The sequence below is a fragment of the Oncorhynchus gorbuscha genome, unplaced genomic scaffold (genome assembly GCF_021184085.1).
Source record: "Oncorhynchus gorbuscha isolate QuinsamMale2020 ecotype Even-year unplaced genomic scaffold, OgorEven_v1.0 Un_scaffold_3615, whole genome shotgun sequence".
Taxonomy (NCBI): Eukaryota; Metazoa; Chordata; class Actinopteri; order Salmoniformes; family Salmonidae; genus Oncorhynchus; species Oncorhynchus gorbuscha.
In genome coordinates, this window is record NW_025747816.1 from 8 (window position 1) to 20853 (window position 20846).

At 43.7% G+C, this 20846-nt stretch overlaps 1 protein-coding gene across 1 annotated transcript in view; it reads right to left on the reverse strand.

The window, feature by feature from the left end:
- Window positions 1-1686: 1686 nt before the first annotated feature.
- LOC124028006 (fibulin-2-like) overlaps window positions 1687-20846 on the reverse strand; it is a gene marked incomplete at its 3' end in the record, with an annotated part of 30896 nt that continues 11736 nt past the window's right edge. The window contains exon 2 of the mRNA XM_046340165.1: window positions 1687-2184. Coding sequence (XP_046196121.1) covers window positions 1687-2184 — 498 coding nt within the window. The remainder of the gene's footprint in view (window positions 2185-20846) is intronic.

The following is a 20846-nucleotide window of genomic DNA, read 5'->3' on the forward strand; positions in this document are numbered from 1 at the left end:
TGAACCTGGCCACTCATCTAACTTTAAAACTATGGCGCTTTCAACCCACTCAGCTTCCAGATACTAAACAATAAAGAACGTCCAGGTTCAGTCAAGAACGTCCAGGTTCAGTCAAGTGTTTTACTCACCCTCCTGAGTTTTTGGGAGAAAGACTGGAACATATCCCCTCTCCTCCTCCTCCTTCTCATGCTCCTCCGCATCATTGTTCTGCAGGTTGAATAGTGTCTGGGACTGCTTATGGAGAGGCTCACTTCCGTGGTGACCTAGATCAGCTGATACCCTGAGAGAAGGCTGGCTGGTTGGGCTGAATCTCACCCTGGGAGGAGTATGTTGCTGCTCTGGGTCCTTGGGAGCTGGGTGATGGGGATCAGGGGTGTCTTGTCAGGGCATAGTGATCAGGCTGTCTGTGGGTTGTGTGGTGGTTCAGCACTCTGGGAGTTGTAGTTCTGACTGCATAGGGGTCAGGCTTCCTGGTCAGGGTATGGTGATCAGGCTGTCTGTGGGTTGTGTGGTGGTTCAGCTCTCTGGGAGTTGTAGTTCTGACTGCATAGGGGTCAGGCTTCCTGGTCAGGGTATGGTGATCAGGCTGTCTGTTGAGGCTGTGGTGCTCAGCTTGTCTTGGGATTGTAGTTCTGTCAGTGTTGACATCAAGCTCTCTTGGAGTTGAAGTTTTGACTGTGTGGTGGTCAGGCAGTCTGGGATATATAGGTCTGTCTGTGTGGACCTCATACTCCTTGGGGGTTGTGTAGTGGTCAGGCTTCCTGGTCAAGGTGTGGTGGTCAGGCAATCTGGGAAATGTAGTTCTATCTGTGTTGTGGTCAAGCAGTCTGGGAGACGTAGTTCTGTCTGTGACGACCTCATACTCCCTAGGGGTAGTATTGTGAGGCGTAGGCTTCTGGGTCAGGGTGTGTTGGTGAGGCTTCCTGTGGGTGATGTGGTCCCGATTCCTTCTGGGGGATGTAGTACTGTGTTCTACTGAAGTGTTGTCCTGGTGACTTCCAGGTTCTCTGACACCTGCATCCTTCACATGGTTGCTAGGGGTATTCTTCTCTCTCTCCTCCTCTCCTCCTCTCCTCCTCTGTTTATCCAAATCTCCATCATAAGACACGTCTCTCCACCCAGGTCCTGTGGTATTCTCCAATGAATCTACTCTCTCCTCCTCTTCCTCCTGCTCCTCCTCCATCCCTCTATCCCAGATCTCCAGTGCGTCCCCAGCACTGGCCCTTTGAGAGTGAGGGTAAATATGGCTCTCTGAGAGTCTGTTCCAGTTCGAGGTGGTGTCCTGGTGGCTGGAGCTGGTACTGCGGGAGGTGGTCTCTACTGTGGTGTCTTCAAGCTGGCTAGAAGTGGTCTGTTCTCCTGTCACTGGGCTGTCAGTAACTGGGCTGCCTGTCTCTCCGAACCCATCTGTGGTGGCCTTGTAAAGTCCAAATGTCATCAACCTGTCTGTTTTCTTTAGCTTGTCTGTCAGCTTCACCCTACCTATATGCTGAGATCTGTCTGTCTCTGTAGATCTGTCTGTCTGCCCTAGCCTGTCTCTCAGTCCTACTCTGTCTGTAACCATAGTGTCTGTGGTTGGCTCATGGACTCCATAGATCTCCCTCAGCTCCTGCCTATCTCTACTACCATATTCCTTGTTACCATAGCCGTTATCAGCCCAATCATAAGGCTTATCGTAGCTCTTACTATTACCCCTGTCGTGGCGCGGCTGTGTAGCCCTGTCCCAGGGTAGGAGACAGAGATGACAGAGGAGGACGGTGTAGGGTAGGCCAGGTCATTCACAGGTGGTTCTGATGCGTCTGTAGTAGGGTAGTCATAGTCCCCATCCTCAGTCATGTGGTCTGGTTTGAACAGGGGCAGGTGGTCCGAGGGAATAGGGGCATCGATCGGGAACGGGGGGAGGTGTGGGCTGTTGGATGGTGGTAGTTGTGGCCCGTTGAAAGGGTATGGAGGACGGTTGTAGGGGGGTAATCCTATAGGCTGTGTGTTAAAGGGGGGTTTAGCATCTCTCTCCGTCTCTCTCAGTTTGTCCTGTGTGAGGTAGGGATGGATAGGGGGATATGTAGGGTGACCCTCCTGTATGGTGGCCAGCATAGGTTTGTGGGAGTCACTGGGGTTGCTGGGATCACAGCCTGGGACAGGGTAGCACATCAGCTGACCTCCGTCGGACGGACAGTGGCACGCCTGGAGGGAGCATCGTTAGAACCTTGTTACAACATTACTAGAACACCTGGTGAAACATCGTTAGAACCTTGTTACTACATTAGATGTTACAACATTACTAGAACACCTGGTGAAACATCATTAGAACCTTGTTAAAACATTAGATGTTACAACATTACTAGAACACCTGGTGAAACCTCATTAGAACCTTGTTATAATAATAATAATAATATATGCTATTTAGCAGACGCTTTTATCCAAAGCGACTTACAGTCATGTGTGCATACATTCTATGTATGGGTGGTCCCGGGGATCGAACCCACTTGTTAAAACATTAGATGTTACAACATTACTAGAACACCTGGTGAAACATCATTAGAACCTTGTGATGACATTCATATGATGTTTAAGTTTGTTACACAGGACGTCCCCTTAATGTAGTAAGAATGTTGGCAGAACAACTGGTCTTAATTCATTAAAAAGGTCCCCAGAACATTTCAATTAAGTAATGGGAGTAGCCTGGCATGTGGCAAGAATAGTCTTGTGATATTCATAGGTTACATAATGTTCCACAATTTCCTTGAGAGGTTTCAAAAATGTGATTGGAGTCCACCTGTGGTAAATTCAATTGATTGGACATGATTTTGGCAAGGCACACACCTGTCTATATATGGTCCCACAGTCCCACAGGTACCAAAACATGTCTACAGCATTGAAGGTCCAAGAACACTGTTTTTATTTTTTTATTTACCTTTATTACCTTTAATTAAGCAAGTAGGCTAGTTGAGAACACCTTTATTTAACCAGGTAGGCCAGTTGAGAACACCTTTATTTAACCAGGTAGGCTAGTTGAGAACACCTTTATTTAACCAGGTAGGCTAGTTGAGAACACCTTTATTTAACCAGGTAGGCTAGTTGAGAACAAGTTCTCATTTACAACTGCGACCTGGCCAAGATAAAGCAAAGCAGTGTGACACAAACAACACAGAGTTACACATGGAATAAACAAACGTACAGTCAATAATACAATAGAAAAGTCTATATACAGTTTGTGCAAATGGAGTAAGGGAGGAAAGGCAATAAATAGGCCATAAATAATTACAATTTAGCAATTAAACACTGGAGTGATAGATGTGCAGAAGATGAATGTGCAAGTAGAGATACTGGGGTGCAAAGGTACAAACAAATTAATTACAATATGGGGATGTGGTAACTATTTACAGATGGGCTATGTACAGGTGCAATGGGCTATGAAAAGGTGCTTAAAGTTAGTGAGAGAGATATACAGTGGGGAGAACAAGTATTTGATAACCTGCAAAATCGGCAGTGTTTCCTACATGTAGAGGTCTGTAGAGGTCTGTAATTTGTATCATAGGTACACTTCAACTGTGAGAGACGGAATCTAAAACAAAAATCCAGAAAATCACATTGTATGATTTTTAAGTAATTAATTTGCATTTTATTGCATGACATAAGTATTTGATCACCTACCAACCAGTAAGAATTCCAGCTCTCAGACCTGTTAGTTTTTCTTTAAGAAGCCCTCCTGTTCTCCACTCATTACCTGTATTAACTGCACCTGTTTGAACTCGTTACCTGTATAAAAGACACCACCCACTCAATCAAACAGACTCCAACCTCTCCACAATGGCCAAGAACAGAGAGCTGTGTAAGGACATCAGGGATAAAATTGTAGACCTGCACAAGGCTGGGATGGGCTACAGGACAATAGGCAAGCAGCTTGGTGAGAAGGCAACAACTGTTGGTGCAATTTTTAGAAAATGGAAGAACTTCAAGATGACGGTCAATCACCCTCGGTCTGGGGCTTCATGCAAGATCTCACCTCGTGGGGCATCAATGATCATGAGGAAGGTGAGGGATCAGCCCAGAACTACACGGCAGGACTTGGTCAATGACCTGAAGAGAGCTGGGACCACAGTCTCAAAGAAAACCATTAGTAACACACTACGCCTTCATGGATTAAAATCCTGCAGCACACGCAAGGTCCCCCTGCTCAAGCCAGCGCATGTCCAGGCCCGTCTGAAGTTTGCCAATGACCATCTGGATGATCCAGAGGAGGAATGGGAGAAGGTCATCTGGTCTGATGAGACAAAAATAGAGCTTGTTGGTCTAAACTCCACTCGCCATGTTTGGAGGAAGAAGAAGGATGAGTACAACCCCAAGACACCATCCCAACCGTGAAGCATGGAGGTGGAAACATCATTCTTTGGGGATGCTTTTCTGCAAAGGGGACAGGACGACTGCACCGTATTGAGGGGAGGATGGATGGGGCCATGTATTGCGAGATCTTGGCCAACAACCTCCTTCCCTCAGTAAGAGCATTGAAGATGGGTCATGGCTGGGTCTTCCAGCATGACAACAACCCGAAACACACAACCAGGGCAACTAAGGAGTGGCTCCGTAAGAAATATCTCAAGGTTCTGGAGTGGCCTTGCCAGTCTCCAGGCCTGAAACCAATAGAAAATCTTTGGAGGGAGCTGAAAGTCCGTATTGCCCAGCGATAGCCCCGAAACCTGAAGGATCTAGAGAAGGTCTGTATGGAGGAGTGGGCCAAAATCCCTGCTGCAGTGTGTGCAAACCTGGTCAAGAACTACAGGAAACCTATGATCTCTGTAATTGCAAACAAAGGTTTCTGTACCAAATATTAAGTTCTGCTTTTCTGATGTATGAAATACATATGTCATGCAATAAAATGCAAATAAATTATTTAAAAAATCATACAATGTGATTTTCTGGATTTTTGTTTTAGATTCCGTCTCTCACAGTTGAAGTGTACCTATGATAACAATTACAGACCTCTACATGCTTTGTAAGTAGGAAAACCTGCAAAATTGGCAGTGTATCAAATACTTGTTCTCCCCACTGTAAGTCTCCAGCTACCGTGGCCTCCATCATTCATAAATGGAAGTTTGGAACCACCAAGACTAGAGCTGGTCGCCCGGTCAAACTGAGTAATCAGGGGAGAAGGGCCTTGGTCAGGAGGTCACTCTGACAGAGCTCCAGAGTTCCTGTGTGGAGATGGAAGAACCATGCAGAAGGACAACCAGCTCTGCAGCACTCCACCAATCAGGCCTTTATGGTAGTGGCCAGATGGAAGAAGGGGGGGCAGGTAGTCTAGTGGTTAGAACATTGGGCCAGTAACTGAAAGTTTGCTAGATCGAATCCCTGAGCTGACAAGGTAAAAATCTGTGGTTCTACCCCTGAACAAGGCAATTAACCCACTGTTCCTAAACCGTCATTGCAAATAAGAATTTGTTCTTAACTGACTTGCCTAGTTAAATAAAGGTTAAAAATTTAATTAATTTAATTTAAAAAAGTGGGATTGGGTTAAATGTGTAAGACACATTTCAGTTGAAGGCATTCAGTTGTAGGTATCCCCCTTTTCCAGTCCTCAGTAAAAGGCACATGACAGCCCACTTGGATTTTGTCAAAAGGCTCCTAAAGACTCTCAGACCACGAGAAACAAGATTCTCTGGTCTAAAGAAACCAAGATTGAACTCTTTGGCATGAATGCCAACCATCATGTCTGGAGGAAACCTGGGAACTTCTCTACAGTGAAGCATGGTGGTGGTAGCATCATGCTGTGGGGATGTTTTTCAGTGGAAGTGACTGGGAGACTAGTCAGGATCGAGGGAAAGATGAATGAAGCAAAGTACAGAGCCTTATTTGATGAAAGAAAACTTGCACCAGAGCTCTAAGGACCTCAGACTTTGGCGAAGGTTCACCTTCCAACAGGACAACAACCCTAAGCACACAGCCAAGACAATACAGGAAAGTCTCTGAATGTCATTGAGTGTCCCGGACAGAGCCTAGACTTGAACCCAATCGAACATCTCTGGAGAGACGTGAACATATCTGTACAGCGACGTTCCCCATCCAACGTTACAGAGCTTGAAAGGATCTGCAGAGAAAATTGGGAGAAACTCCCCAAATACAGGTGTGCCCAAGAAGACTCCAGGCTGTAATCACTACCAAAGATGCCCAAATTACTGAGTAAAAGGTCTGAATACTTATGTAAATACAAATTACAATTCTAATAAACAATTTTTGCTTTGTCATTACTGGGTATTGCATGTAGATTGATGAGGGGGGAGATGATTAAATACATTTTAGAATAAGGCTGTAACGTAACAAAATTTGGAAACAGTCAAGGGGTCTAAATACATTCCGAAGGCACTGAACAAAAATATTAACGCAATATGCAACAATTTCATATGAAGAAATCAGTCAAAATAGATACATTCAATTCGGCCCTAATCTATGGATTTCACATGACTGGGAATACAGATATGCATCTGTTGGTCACAGATACCATTAAAAGTAAAATGTAGGGGAGTGGATCAGAAAACCAGTCAGTTTCTGGTGTGACCACCATTTGCATCATGCAGCGTGACACATCTCCTTCACATAGAGTTGATCAGGCTGTTGATTGTGGCCTGCAGAATGCTGCCCCATTCCTCAATGGCTGTGTTTCTGGATACTGGACCACGCTGTCGTACACGTCGATCCAGAGCATCCCAAACATGCTCCATGGGTGACATGTCTGGTGAGTATACAAGCCTGGGACATTTCAGCATCCAGGAATTGTGTACAGATCCTTGTGGCATGGGTCTGTGCATTATCATGCTGAAACATGAGGTGATGCCGACGGATGAATGACACAACCATGGGCCTCAGGATATCGTCACGATCTCTGTGCATGCAAATTGCCATGAGTAAAATGAAATTAGGTTCATTGTCCGCCACCATGGGGCACTCTGTTCTTAACATTGACATCAGCAAACAGCTGTCGCCGTATGCTTGGTACAGTTGAAACCGGGATTCATCTGTGAAGAGCACATTTATCCAACGTCCGTTACAATGCCAAACTGCAGTCAGGTCAAGACCCTGGTAAGGACAACATGCTTCCCTGAGACAGTTTCTGGCAGTTTGTGCAGAAATTCTTCAGTTGTGCAAAGCCACAGTTTCATCAGCTGTCCGGGTGGCTGGTCTTAGACGATCCCGCAGGTGAAGAAACGGGATGTGGAGGTCCTGGCTACACGTGGTCTGCGGTTGTGAGGCCGGTGGGACGTACTGCAATTGGAGGCGGCTCTCTGGCAAAAGCTTCGGTGGACATTCCTGCAGTCTGTGTGTAATTCTCTCTCAAGGCATTATTGTCATGGAGAACATATGTTTACATTGCCAAAGCCTGTTCAACCTCTCTTTCATATCGTCTGAGATCCCCAAGGATTGGAAAGCTGCCGCAGTCATCCCCCTCTTCAAAGGGGGAGACACCCTGGACCCAAACTGTTACAGACCTATATCCATCCTGCCCTGCCTATCTAAGGTCTTCGAAAGCCAAGTCAACAAACAGGTCACTGACCATCTCGAATCCCACCGTACCTTCTCCGCTGTGCAATCTGGTTTCCGAGCCGGTCACGGGTGCACCTCAGCCACACTCAAGGTACTAAACGATATCATAACCGCCATCGATAAAAGACAGTACTGTGCAGCCGTCTTCATCGACCTCGCCAAGGCTTTCGACTCTGTCAATCACCATATTCTTATCGGCAGACTCTACAGCCTCGGTTTTTCGGATGACTGCCTTGCCTGGTTCACCAATTACTTTGCAGACAGAGTTCAGTGTGTCAAATCGGAGGGCATGCTGTCCGGTCCTCTGGCAGTCTCTATGGGGGTGCCACAGGGTTCAATTCTCGGGCCGACTCTTTTCTCTGTGTATATCAATGATGTTGCTCTTGCTGCGGGCGATTCCCTGATCCACCTCTACGCAGACGACACCATTCTATATACTTTCGGCCCGTCATTGGACACTGTGCTATCTAACCTCCAAACGAGCTTCAATGCCATACAGCACTCCTTCCGTGGCCTCCAACTGCTCTTAAATGCGAGTAAAACCAAATGCATGCTTTTCAACCGATCGCTGCCTGCACCCGCATGCCCGACTAGCATCACCACCCTGGATGGTTCCGACCTTGAATATGTGGACATCTATAAGTACCTAGGTGTCTGGCTAGACTGCAAACTCTCCTTCCAGACCCACATCAAACATCTCCAATCGAAAATCAAATCAAGAGTCTGCTTTCTATTCCGCAACAAAGCCTCCTTCACTCACGCTGCCAAGCTTACCCTAGTTAAACTTACTATCCTACCGATCCTCGACTTCGGCGATGTCATCTACAAAATGGCTTCCAACACTCTACTCAGCAAACTGGATGCAGTCTATCACAGTGCCATCCGTTTTGTCACTAAAGCACCTTATACCACCCACCACTGCGACTTGTATGCTCTAGTCGGCTGGCCCTCACTACATATTCGTCGCCAGACCCACTGGCTCCAGGTCATCTACAAGTCCATGCTAGGTAAAGCTCCACCTTATCTCAGTTCACTGGTCACGATGGCAACACCCATCCGTAGCACGCGCTCCAGCAGGTGTATCTCACTGATCATCCCTAAAGCCAACACATCATTTGGCCGCCTTTCGTTCCAGTACTCTGCTGCCTGTGACTGGAACGAATTGCAAAAATCGCTGAAGTTGGAGACTTTTATCTCCCTCACCAACTTCAAACATCAGCTATCCGAGCAGCTAACTGATCGCTGCAGCTGTACATAGTCTATAGGAAAATAGCCCACCCATTTTCACCTACCTCATTCCCATACTGTTTTTTATACTGTTTTTATTTATTAATTTTTCTACTCTTTTGCACACCAATATCTCTACCTGTACATGACCTGATCATTTATCACTCCAGTGTTAATCTGCAAAACTGTATTATTCGCCTACCTCCTCATGCCTTTTGCACACATTGTATAAAGACTGCCCATTTTTTTTCTACTGTGTTATTGACTTGTTAATTGTTTATTCCATGTGTAACTCTGTGTTGTCTGTTCACACTGCTATGCTTTTATCTTGGCCAGGTCGCAGTTGCAAATGAGAACTTGTTCTCAACTAGCCTACCTGGTTAAATAAAGGTGAAATAAATAAATAAAATAAAAGCAAGTGAAATAGATAAACAAAAGTGAAGTAAACAATTGGAAAACAATAACTGTAAACATTACACTCACAAAAGTTCCAAAATAATAAAGACATTTCAAATGTCACATTGTCTATATACAGTGTTGTAAAGATGTGCAAATAGTTAAAGTACCAAAGGGAAAATAAATTAACATAAATATGGGTTGTATTTACAATGGTGTTTGTTTTTCATTGGTTGCCCTTTTCTTGTGGGAACAGGTCACAAATCTTGCTGCTGTGATGGCACACGTAAAAACGGACTCACTTATTGTGTAACATTGTCCGAATGTTCTGTGTGTGAATATCACAAGAATGTTCTTGCAAAACCCCAGACAACTCCCATAAGTTAATGAAATGTTCAGGGTACCTTTAAAGAACTTAGACCAGCTGTTCTGTCAGCATTCTCATAACATTAAGGGAATGTCCTGTTGCCACATAACTTAACATTGTATGAACGTCATCACAACTGGACAGTGTTTTCGGAACCTATAGCTTAAATGTGTTCTAGGAACGTTCTTGCAACATCAGGCAAATTATTTATACAAACATTCTATAAACATCAGCACGACTGGGAACTTTCACAGAACCCATTTTGTTAGCTGGGAAGACATTAAGAATCTATTGACCAAAAAAGTTGGTTTCAGATCTAAACTATAGTTCACCACACCATCTCTGGAATGGCACCTAAAGACATGCAATGTCCTAGAATAGCAGACAGGAAGCAGGTAGCAGTCAGGTAGACAGTCAGGTAGACATAACAGACAGGCTTCACAGGTAAAGGTAGATAACAGACAGGCTTCACAGGTAAAGGTAGATAACAGACAGGCTTCACAGGTAAAGGTAGATAACAGACAGGCTTCACAGGTAAAGGTAGATAACAGACAGACTTCACAGGTAAAGGTAGATAACAGACAGGCTTCACAGGTAAAGGTAGATAACAGACAGGCTTCACAGGTAAAAGGGACAAGGGTACAGGTAACGGTAGATAACAGACAGACTTCACAAGTAAAGGTAGATAACAGACAGGCTTCACAGGTAAAAGGGACAAGGATACAGGTAACGGTAGATAACAGACAGACTTCACAGGTAAAGGTAGAGAGAACAAACTGACCTCACAGGTAAAGGTAGATAACAGACAGACTTCACATGTAAAGGTAGAGAGAACAAACTGACCTCACAGGTAAAGGTAGATAACAGACAGACCTCACAGAAAAAGGTAGAGAGAACAAACTGACCTCACAGGTAAAGGTAGATAACAGACAGGCTTCACAGGTAAAGGTAGATAACAGACAGACTTCACAGGCAAAAGGTAGAGAGAACAAACTAACCTCACAGGTAAAGGTAGATAACATACAGACTTCACAGGTAAAGGTAGATAACAGACAGACTTCACAGGTAAAGGTAGATAACAGACAGACTTCACAGGCAAAAGGTAGAGAGAACAAACTGACCTCACAGGTAAAGGTAGATAACAGACAGACTTCACAGGTAAAGGTAGAGAGAACAAACTAACCTCACAGGTAAAGGTAGATAACATACAGACTTCACAGGTAAAGGTAGATAACAGACAGACTTCACAGGTAAAGGTAGATAACAGACAGACTTCACAGGCAAAAGGTAGAGAGAACAAACTGACCTCACAGGTAAAGGTAGATAACAGACAGACTTCACAGGTAAAGGTAGAGAGAACAAACTGACCTCACAGGTAAAGGTAGATAACAGACAGACCTCACAGAAAAAGGTAGATAACAGACAGACTTCACAGGTAAAGGTAGAGAGAACAAACTGACCTCACAGGTAAAGGTAGAGAGAACAAACTGACCTCACAGGTAAAGGTAGATAACAGACAGGCTTCACAGGTAAAGGTAGAGAGAACAAACTGACCTCACAGGTAAAGGTAGAGAGAACAAACTGACCTCACAGGTAAAGGTAGATAACAGACAGACTTCACAGGTAAAGGTAGAGAGAACAAACTGACCTCACAGGTATGGGTAGAGAGAACAAACTGACCTCACAGGTAAAGGTAGAGAGAACAAACTGACCTCACAGGTAAAGGTAGATAACAGACAGATTTCACAGGTAAAGGTAGAGAGAACAAACTGACCTCACAGGTAAAGGTAGATAACAGACAGACTTCACAGGTAAAGGTAGATAACAGACAGACTTCACAGGTAAAGGTAGAGAGAACAAACTGACCTCACAGGTAAAGGTAGAGAGAACAAACTGACCTCACAGGTAAAGGTAGAGAGAACAAACTGACCTCACAGGTAAAGGTAGAGAGAACAAACTGACCTCACAGGTAAAGGTAGAGAGAACAAACTGACCTCACAGGTAAAGGTAGATAACAGACAGACTTCACAGGCAAAAGGTAGAGAGAACAAACTGACCTCACAGGTAAAGGTAGATAACATACAGACTTCACAGGTAAAGGTAGATAACAGACAGACTTCACAGGCAAAAGGTAGAGAGAACAAACTGACCTCACAGGTAAAGGTAGATAACAGACAGACTTCACAGGTAAAGGTAGAGAGAACAAACTGACCTCACAGGTAAAGGTAGATAACAGACAGACCTCACAGAAAAAGGTAGATAACAGACAGACTTCACAGGTAAAGGTAGAGAGAACAAACTGACCTCACAGGTAAAGGTAGAGAGAACAAACTGACCTCACAGGTAAAGGTAGATAACAGACAGGCTTCACAGGTAAAGGTAGAGAGAACAAACTGACCTCACAGGTAAAGGTAGAGAGAACAAACTGACCTCACAGGTAACGGTAGATAACTGACAGATTTCACAGGTAAAGGTAGAGAGAACAAACTGACCTCACAGGTAAAGGTAGATAACAGACAGACTTCACAGGTAAAGGTAGATAACAGACAGACTTCACAGGTAAAGGTAGAGAGAACAAACTGACCTCACAGGTAAAGGTAGAGAGAACAAACTGACATCACAGGTAAAGGTAGAGAGAACAAACTGACCTCACAGGTAAAGGTAGAGAGAACAAACTGACCTCACAGGTAAAGGTAGAGAGAACAAACTGACCTCACAGGTAACGGTAGATAACTGACAGATTTCACAGGTAAAGGTAGAGAGAACAAACTGACCTCACAGGTAAAGGTAGATAACAGACAGGCTTCACAGGTAAAGGTAGATAACAGACAGGCTTCACAGGTAAAGGTAGATAACAGACAGACTTCACAGGTAAAGGTAGATAACAGACAGGCTTCACAGGTAAAGGTAGATAACAGACAGGCTTCACAGGTAAAAGGGACAAGGGTACAGGTAACGGTAGATAACAGACAGACTTCACAAGTAAAGGTAGATAACAGACAGGCTTCACAGGTAAAAGGGACAAGGATACAGGTAACGGTAGATAACAGACAGACTTCACAGGTAAAGGTAGAGAGAACAAACTGACCTCACAGGTAAAGGTAGATAACAGACAGACTTCACATGTAAAGGTAGAGAGAACAAACTGACCTCACAGGTAAAGGTAGATAACAGACAGACCTCACAGAAAAAGGTAGAGAGAACAAACTGACCTCACAGGTAAAGGTAGATAACAGACAGGCTTCACAGGTAAAGGTAGATAACAGACAGACTTCACAGGCAAAAGGTAGAGAGAACAAACTAACCTCACAGGTAAAGGTAGATAACATACAGACTTCACAGGTAAAGGTAGATAACAGACAGACTTCACAGGTAAAGGTAGATAACAGACAGACTTCACAGGCAAAAGGTAGAGAGAACAAACTGACCTCACAGGTAAAGGTAGATAACAGACAGACTTCACAGGTAAAGGTAGAGAGAACAAACTAACCTCACAGGTAAAGGTAGATAACATACAGACTTCACAGGTAAAGGTAGATAACAGACAGACTTCACAGGTAAAGGTAGATAACAGACAGACTTCACAGGCAAAAGGTAGAGAGAACAAACTGACCTCACAGGTAAAGGTAGATAACAGACAGACTTCACAGGTAAAGGTAGAGAGAACAAACTGACCTCACAGGTAAAGGTAGAGAGAACAAACTGACCTCACAGGTAAAGGTAGATAACAGACAGACTTCACAGGTAAAGGTAGAGAGAACAAACTGACCTCACAGGTAAAGGTAGAGAGAACAAACTGACCTCACAGGTAAAGGTAGATAACAGACAGACTTCACAGGTAAAGGTAGAGAGAACAAACTGACCTCACAGGTATGGGTAGAGAGAACAAACTGACCTCACAGGTAAAGGTAGAGAGAACAAACTGACCTCACAGGTAAAGGTAGATAACAGACAGATTTCACAGGTAAAGGTAGAGAGAACAAACTGACCTCACAGGTAAAGGTAGATAACAGACAGACTTCACAGGTAAAGGTAGATAACAGACAGACTTCACAGGTAAAGGTAGAGAGAACAAACTGACCTCACAGGTAAAGGTAGAGAGAACAAACTGACCTCACAGGTAAAGGTAGAGAGAACAAACTGACCTCACAGGTAAAGGTAGAGAGAACAAACTGACCTCACAGGTAAAGGTAGAGAGAACAAACTGACCTCACAGGTAAAGGTAGATAACAGACAGACTTCACAGGCAAAAGGTAGAGAGAACAAACTGACCTCACAGGTAAAGGTAGATAACATACAGACTTCACAGGTAAAGGTAGATAACAGACAGACTTCACAGGCAAAAGGTAGAGAGAACAAACTGACCTCACAGGTAAAGGTAGATAACAGACAGACTTCACAGGTAAAGGTAGAGAGAACAAACTGACCTCACAGGTAAAGGTAGATAACAGACAGACCTCACAGAAAAAGGTAGATAACAGACAGACTTCACAGGTAAAGGTAGAGAGAACAAACTGACCTCACAGGTAAAGGTAGAGAGAACAAACTGACCTCACAGGTAAAGGTAGATAACAGACAGGCTTCACAGGTAAAGGTAGAGAGAACAAACTGACCTCACAGGTAAAGGTAGAGAGAACAAACTGACCTCACAGGTAACGGTAGATAACTGACAGATTTCACAGGTAAAGGTAGAGAGAACAAACTGACCTCACAGGTAAAGGTAGATAACAGACAGACTTCACAGGTAAAGGTAGATAACAGACAGACTTCACAGGTAAAGGTAGAGAGAACAAACTGACCTCACAGGTAAAGGTAGAGAGAACAAACTGACATCACAGGTAAAGGTAGAGAGAACAAACTGACCTCACAGGTAAAGGTAGAGAGAACAAACTGACCTCACAGGTAAAGGTAGAGAGAACAAACTGACCTCACAGGTAAAGGTAGAGAGAACAAACTGACCTCACAGGTAAAGGTAGATAACAGACAGACTTCACAGGTAAAGGTAGAGAGAACAAACTGACCTCACAGGTAAAGGTAGAGAGAACAAACTGACCTCACAGGTAAAGGTAGAGAGAACAAACTGACATCACAGGTAAAGGTAGAGAGAACAAACTGACCTCACAGGTAAAGGTAGAGAGAACAAACTGACCTCACAGGTAAAGGTAGAGAGAACAAACTGACCTCACAGGTAAAGGTAGAGAGAACAAACTGACCTCACAGGTAAAGGTAGAGAGAACAAACTGACCTCACAGGTAAAGGTAGAGAGAACAAACTGACCTCACAGGTAAAGGTAGATAACAGACAGACTTCACAGGTAAAGGTAGAGAGAACAAACTGACCTCACAGGTAAAGGTAGATAACAGACAGACTTCACAGGTAAAGGTAGATAACAGACAGACTTCACAGGTAAAGGTAGAGAGAACAAACTGACCTCACAGGTAAAGGTAGAGAGAACAAACTGACATCACAGGTAAAGGTAGAGAGAACAAACTGACCTCACAGGTAAAGATAGATAACAGACAGGCTTCACAGGTAAAGGTAGAGAGAACAAACTGACCTCACAGGTAAAGGTAGAGAGAACAAACTGACCTCACAGGTAAAGGTAGATAACAGACAGACTTCACAGGTAAAGGTAGATAACAGACAGACTTCACAGGTAAAGGTAGAGAGAACAAACTGACCTCACAGGTAAAGGTAGATAACAGACAGACTTCACAGGTAAAGGTAGAGAGAACAAACTGACCTCACAGGTAAAGGTAGATAACAGACAGACTTCACAGGTAAAGGTAGATAACAGACAGACTTCACAGGTAAAGGTAGAGAGAACAAACTGACCTCACAGGTAAAGGTAGTGAGAACAAACTGACATCACAGGTAAAGGTAGAGAGAACAAACTGACCTCACAGGTAAAGGTAGAGAGAACAAACTGACCTCACAGGTAAAGGTAGAGAGAACAAACTGACCTCACAGGTAACGGTAGATAACAGACAGATTTCACAGGTAAAGGTAGAGAGAACAAACTGACCTCACAGGTAAAGGTAGATAACAGACAGACTTCACAGGTAAAGGTAGATAACAGACAGACTTCACAGGTAAAGGTAGAGAGAACAAACTGACCTCACAGGTAAAGGTAGAGAGAACAAACTGACATCACAGGTAAAGGTAGAGAGAACAAACTGACCTCACAGGTAAAGGTAGAGAGAACAAACTGACCTCACAGGTAAAGGTAGAGAGAACAAACTGACCTCACAGGTAAAGGTAGAGAGAACAAACTGACCTCACAGGTAAAGGTAGATAACAGACAGACTTCACAGGTAAAGGTAGAGAGAACAAACTGACCTCACAGGTAAAGGTAGAGAGAACAAACTGACCTCACAGGTAAAGGTAGATAACAGACAGACTTCACAGGTAAAGGTAGAGAGAACAAACTGACCTCACAGGTAAAGGTAGAGAGAACAAACTGACCTCACAGGTAAAGGTAGAGAGAACAAACTGACATCACAGGTAAAGGTAGAGAGAACAAACTGACCTCACAGGTAAAGGTAGAGAGAACAAGCTGACCTCACAGGTAAAGGTAGAGAGAACAAACTGACCTCACAGGTAAAGGTAGAGAGAACAAACTGACCTCACAGGTAAAGGTAGATAACAGACAGACTTCACAGGTAAAGGTAGAGAGAACAAACTGACCTCACAGGTAAAGGTAGAGAGAACAAACTGACCTCACAGGTAAAGGTAGATAACAGACAGACTTCACAGGTAAAGGTAGATAACAGACAGACTTCACAGGTAAAGGTAGAGAGAACAAACTGACCTCACAGGTAAAGGTAGATAACAGACAGACTTCACAGGTAAAGGTAGAGAGAACAAACTGACCTCACAGGTAAAGGTAGATAACAGACAGACTTCACAGGTAAAGGTAGATAACAGACAGACTTCACAGGTAAAGGTAGAGAGAACAAACTGACCTCACAGGTAAAGGTAGATAACAGACAGACTTCACAGGTAAAGGTAGATAACAGACAGACTTCACAGGTAAAGGTAGAGAGAACAAACTGACCTCACAGGTAAAGGTAGATAACAGACAGACTTCACAGGTAAAGGTAGATAACAGACAGACTTCACAGGTAAAGGTAGAGAGAACAAACTGACCTCACAGGTAAAGGTAGAGAGAACAAACTGACATCACAGGTAAAGGTAGAGAGAACAAACTGACCTCACAGGTAAAGGTAGAGAGAACAAACTGACCTCACAGGTAAAGGTAGAGAGAACAAACTGACCTCACAGGTAAAGGTAGAGAGAACAAACTGACCTCACAGGTAAAGGTAGAGAGAACAAACTGACCTCACAGGTAAAGGTAGAGAGAACAAACTGACCTCACAGGTAAAGGTAGATAACAGACAGACTTCACAGGTAAAGGTAGAGAGAACAAACTGACCTCACAGGTAAAGGTAGAGAGAACAAACTGACCTCACAGGTAAAGGTAGAGAGAACAAACTGACCTCACAGGTAAACGTAGATAACAGACAGACTTCACAGGTAAAGGTAGATAACAGACAGACTTCACAGGTAAAGGTAGAGAGAACAAACTGACCTCACAGGTAAAGGTAGATAACAGACAGACTTCACAGGTAAAGGTAGAGAGAACAAACTGACCTCACAGGTAAAGGTAGATAACAGACAGACTTCACAGCTAAAGGTAGATAACAGACAGACTTCACAGGTAAAGGTAGAGAGAACAAACTGACCTCACAGGTAAAGGTAGAGAGAACAAACTGACCTCACAGGTAAAGGTAGAGAGAACAAACTGACCTCACAGGTAAAGGTAGAGAGAACAAACTGACCTCACAGGTAAAGGTAGATAACAGACAGACTTCACAGGTAAAGGTAGATAACAGACAGACTTCACAGGTAAAGGTAGAGAGAACAAACTGACCTCACAGGTAAAGGTAGAGAGAACAAACTGACCTCACAGGTAAACGTAGATAACAGACAGACTTCACAGGTAAAGGTAGATAACAGACAGACTTCACAGGTAAAGGTAGAGAGAACAAACTGACCTCACAGGTAAAGGTAGATAACAGACAGACTTCACAGGTAAAGGTAGATAACAGACAGACTTCACAGGTAAAGGTAGAGAGAACAAAGTGACCTACAGGTAAAGGTAGATAACAGACAGACTTCACAGGTAAAGGTAGATAACAGACAGACTTCACAGGTAAAGGTAGAGAGAACAAACTGACCTCACAGGTAAAGGTAGAGAGAACAAACTGACCTCACAGGTAAAGGTAGAGAGAACAAACTGACCTCACAGGTAAAGGTAGAGAGAACAAACTGACCTCACAGGTAAAGGTAGAGAGAACAAACTGACCTCACAGGTAAAGGTAGAGAGAACAAACTGACCTCACAGGTAAAGGTAGAGAGAACAAACTGATCTCACAGGTAAAGGTAGAGAGAACAAACTGACCTCACAGGTAAAGGTAGAGAGAACAAACTGACCTCACAGGTAAAGGTAGAGAGAACAAACTGACCTCACAGGTAAAGGTAGATAACAAACTGACCTCACAGGTAAAGGTAGAGAGAACAAACTGACCTCACAGGTAAAGGTAGATAACAGACAGACTTCACAGGTAAAGGTAGAGAGAACAAACTGACCTCACAGGTAAAGGTAGATAACAGACAGACTTCACAGGTAAAGGTAGATAACAGACAGACTTCACAGGTAAAGGTAGAGAGAACGAACTGACCTCACAGGTAAAGGTAGAGAGAACAAACTGACCTCACAGGTAAAGGTAGAGAGAACAAACTGACCTCACAGGTAAAGGTAGAGAGAACAAACTGACCTCACAGGTAAAGGTAGATAACAGACAGACTTCACAGGTAAAGGTAGATAACAGACAGACTTCACAGGTAAAGGTAGAGAGAACAAACTGACCTCACAGGTAAAGGTAGAGAGAACAAACTGACCTCACAGGTAAACGTAGATAACAGACAGACTTCACAGGTAAAGGTAGATAACAGACAGACTTCACAGGTAAAGGTAGAGAGAACAAACTGACCTCACAGGTAAAGGTAGATAACAGACAGACTTCACAGGTAAAGGTAGATAACAGACAGACTTCACAGGTAAAGGTAGAGAGAACAAAGTGACCTCACAGGTAAAGGTAGATAACAGACAGACTTCACAGGTAAAGGTAGATAACAGACAGACTTCACAGGTAAAGGTAGAGAGAACAAACTGACCTCACAGGTAAAGGTAGAGAGAACAAACTGACCTCACAGGTAAAGGTAGAGAGAACAAACTGACCTCACAGGTAAAGGTAGAGAGAACAAACTGACCTCACAGGTAAAGGTAGATAACAGACAGACTTCACAGGTAAAGGTAGAGAGAACAAACTGACCTCACAGGTAAAGGTAGATAACAGACAGACTTCACAGGTAAAGGTAGATAACAGACAGACTTCACAGGTAAAGGTGGATAACAGACAGACTTCACAGGCAAAAGGTAGAGAGAACAAACTGACCTCACAGGTAAAGGTAGAGAGAACAAACTGACCTCACAGGTAAACGTAGATAACAGACAGACTTCACAGGTAAAGGTAGATAACAGACAGACTTCACAGGTAAAGGTAGAGAGAACAAACTGACCTCACAGGTAAAGGTAGATAACAGACAGACTTCACAGGTAAAGGTAGATAACAGACAGACTTCACAGGTAAAGGTAGAGAGAACAAAGTGACCTCACAGGTAAAGGTAGATAACAGACAGACTTCACAGGTAAAGGTAGATAACAGACAGACTTCACAGGTAAAGGTAGAGAGAACAAACTGACCTCACAGGTAAAGGTAGAGAGAACAAACTGACCTCACAGGTAAAGGTAGAGAGAACAAACTGACCTCACAGGTAAAGGTAGAGAGAACAAACTGACCTCACAGGTAAAGGTAGATAACAGACAGACTTCACAGGTAAAGGTAGAGAGAACAAACTGACCTCACAGGTAAAGGTAGATAACAGACAGACTTCACAGGTAAAGGTAGATAACAGACAGACTTCACAGGTAAAGGTGGATAACAGACAGACTTCACAGGCAAAAGGTAGAGAGAACAAACTGACCTCACAGGTAAAGGTAGATAACAGACAGACTTCACAGGTAAAGGTAGATAACAGACAGACTTCACAGGCAAAAGGTAGAGAGAACAAACTGACCTCACAGGTAAAGGTAGATAACAGACAGACCTCACAGAAAAAGGTAGATAACAGACAGACTTCACAGGTAAAGGTAGATAACAGACAAGCTTCACAGGTAAAGGTAGATAACAGACAGGCTTCACAGGTAAAGGTAGAGAGAACAAACTGACCTCACAGGTAAAGGTAGAGAGAACAAACTGACCTCACAGGTAAAGGTAGATAACAGACAGACTTCACAGGTAAAGGTAGATAACAGACAGGCTTCACAGGTAAAGGTAGAGAGAACAAACTGACCTCACAGGTAAAGGTAGAGAGAACAAACTGACCTCACAGGTAAAGGTAGATAACAGACAGACTTCACAGATAAAGGTAGAGAGAACAAACTGACCTCACAGGTAAAGGTAGATAACAGACAGACTTCACAGGTAAAGGTAGAGAGAACAAACTGACCTCACAGGTAAAGGTAGAGAGAACAAACTGACCTCACAGGTAAAGGTAGAGAGAACAAACTGACCTCACAGGTAAAGGTAGATAACAGACAGACTTCACAGGTAAAGGTAGATAACAGACAGACTTCACAGGCAAAAGGTAGAGAGAACAAACTGACCTCACAGGTAAAGGTAGATAACATACAGACTTCACAGGTAAAGGTAGATAACAGACAGACTTCACAGGTAAAGGTAGATAACAGACAGACTTCACAGGCAAAAGGTAGAGAGAACAAACTGACCTCACAGGTAAAGGTAGATAACAGACAGACTTCACAGGTAAAGGTAGAGAGAACAAACTGACCTCACAGGTAAAGGTAGAAAACAGACAGACCTCACAGAAAAAGATAGATAACAGACAGACTTCACAGGTAAAGGTAGAGAGAACAAACTGACCTCACAGGTAAAGGTAGAGAGAACAAACTGACCTCACAGGTAAAGGTAGATAACAGACAGGCTTCACAGGTAAAGGTAGAGAGAACAAACTGACCTCACAGGTAAAGGTAGAGAGAACAAACTGACCTCACAGGTAAAGGTAGATAACAGACAGACTTCACAGGTAAAGGTAGAGAGAACAAACTGACCTCACATGTATGGGTAGAGAGAACAAACTGACCTCACAGGTAAAGGTAGAGAGAACAAACTGA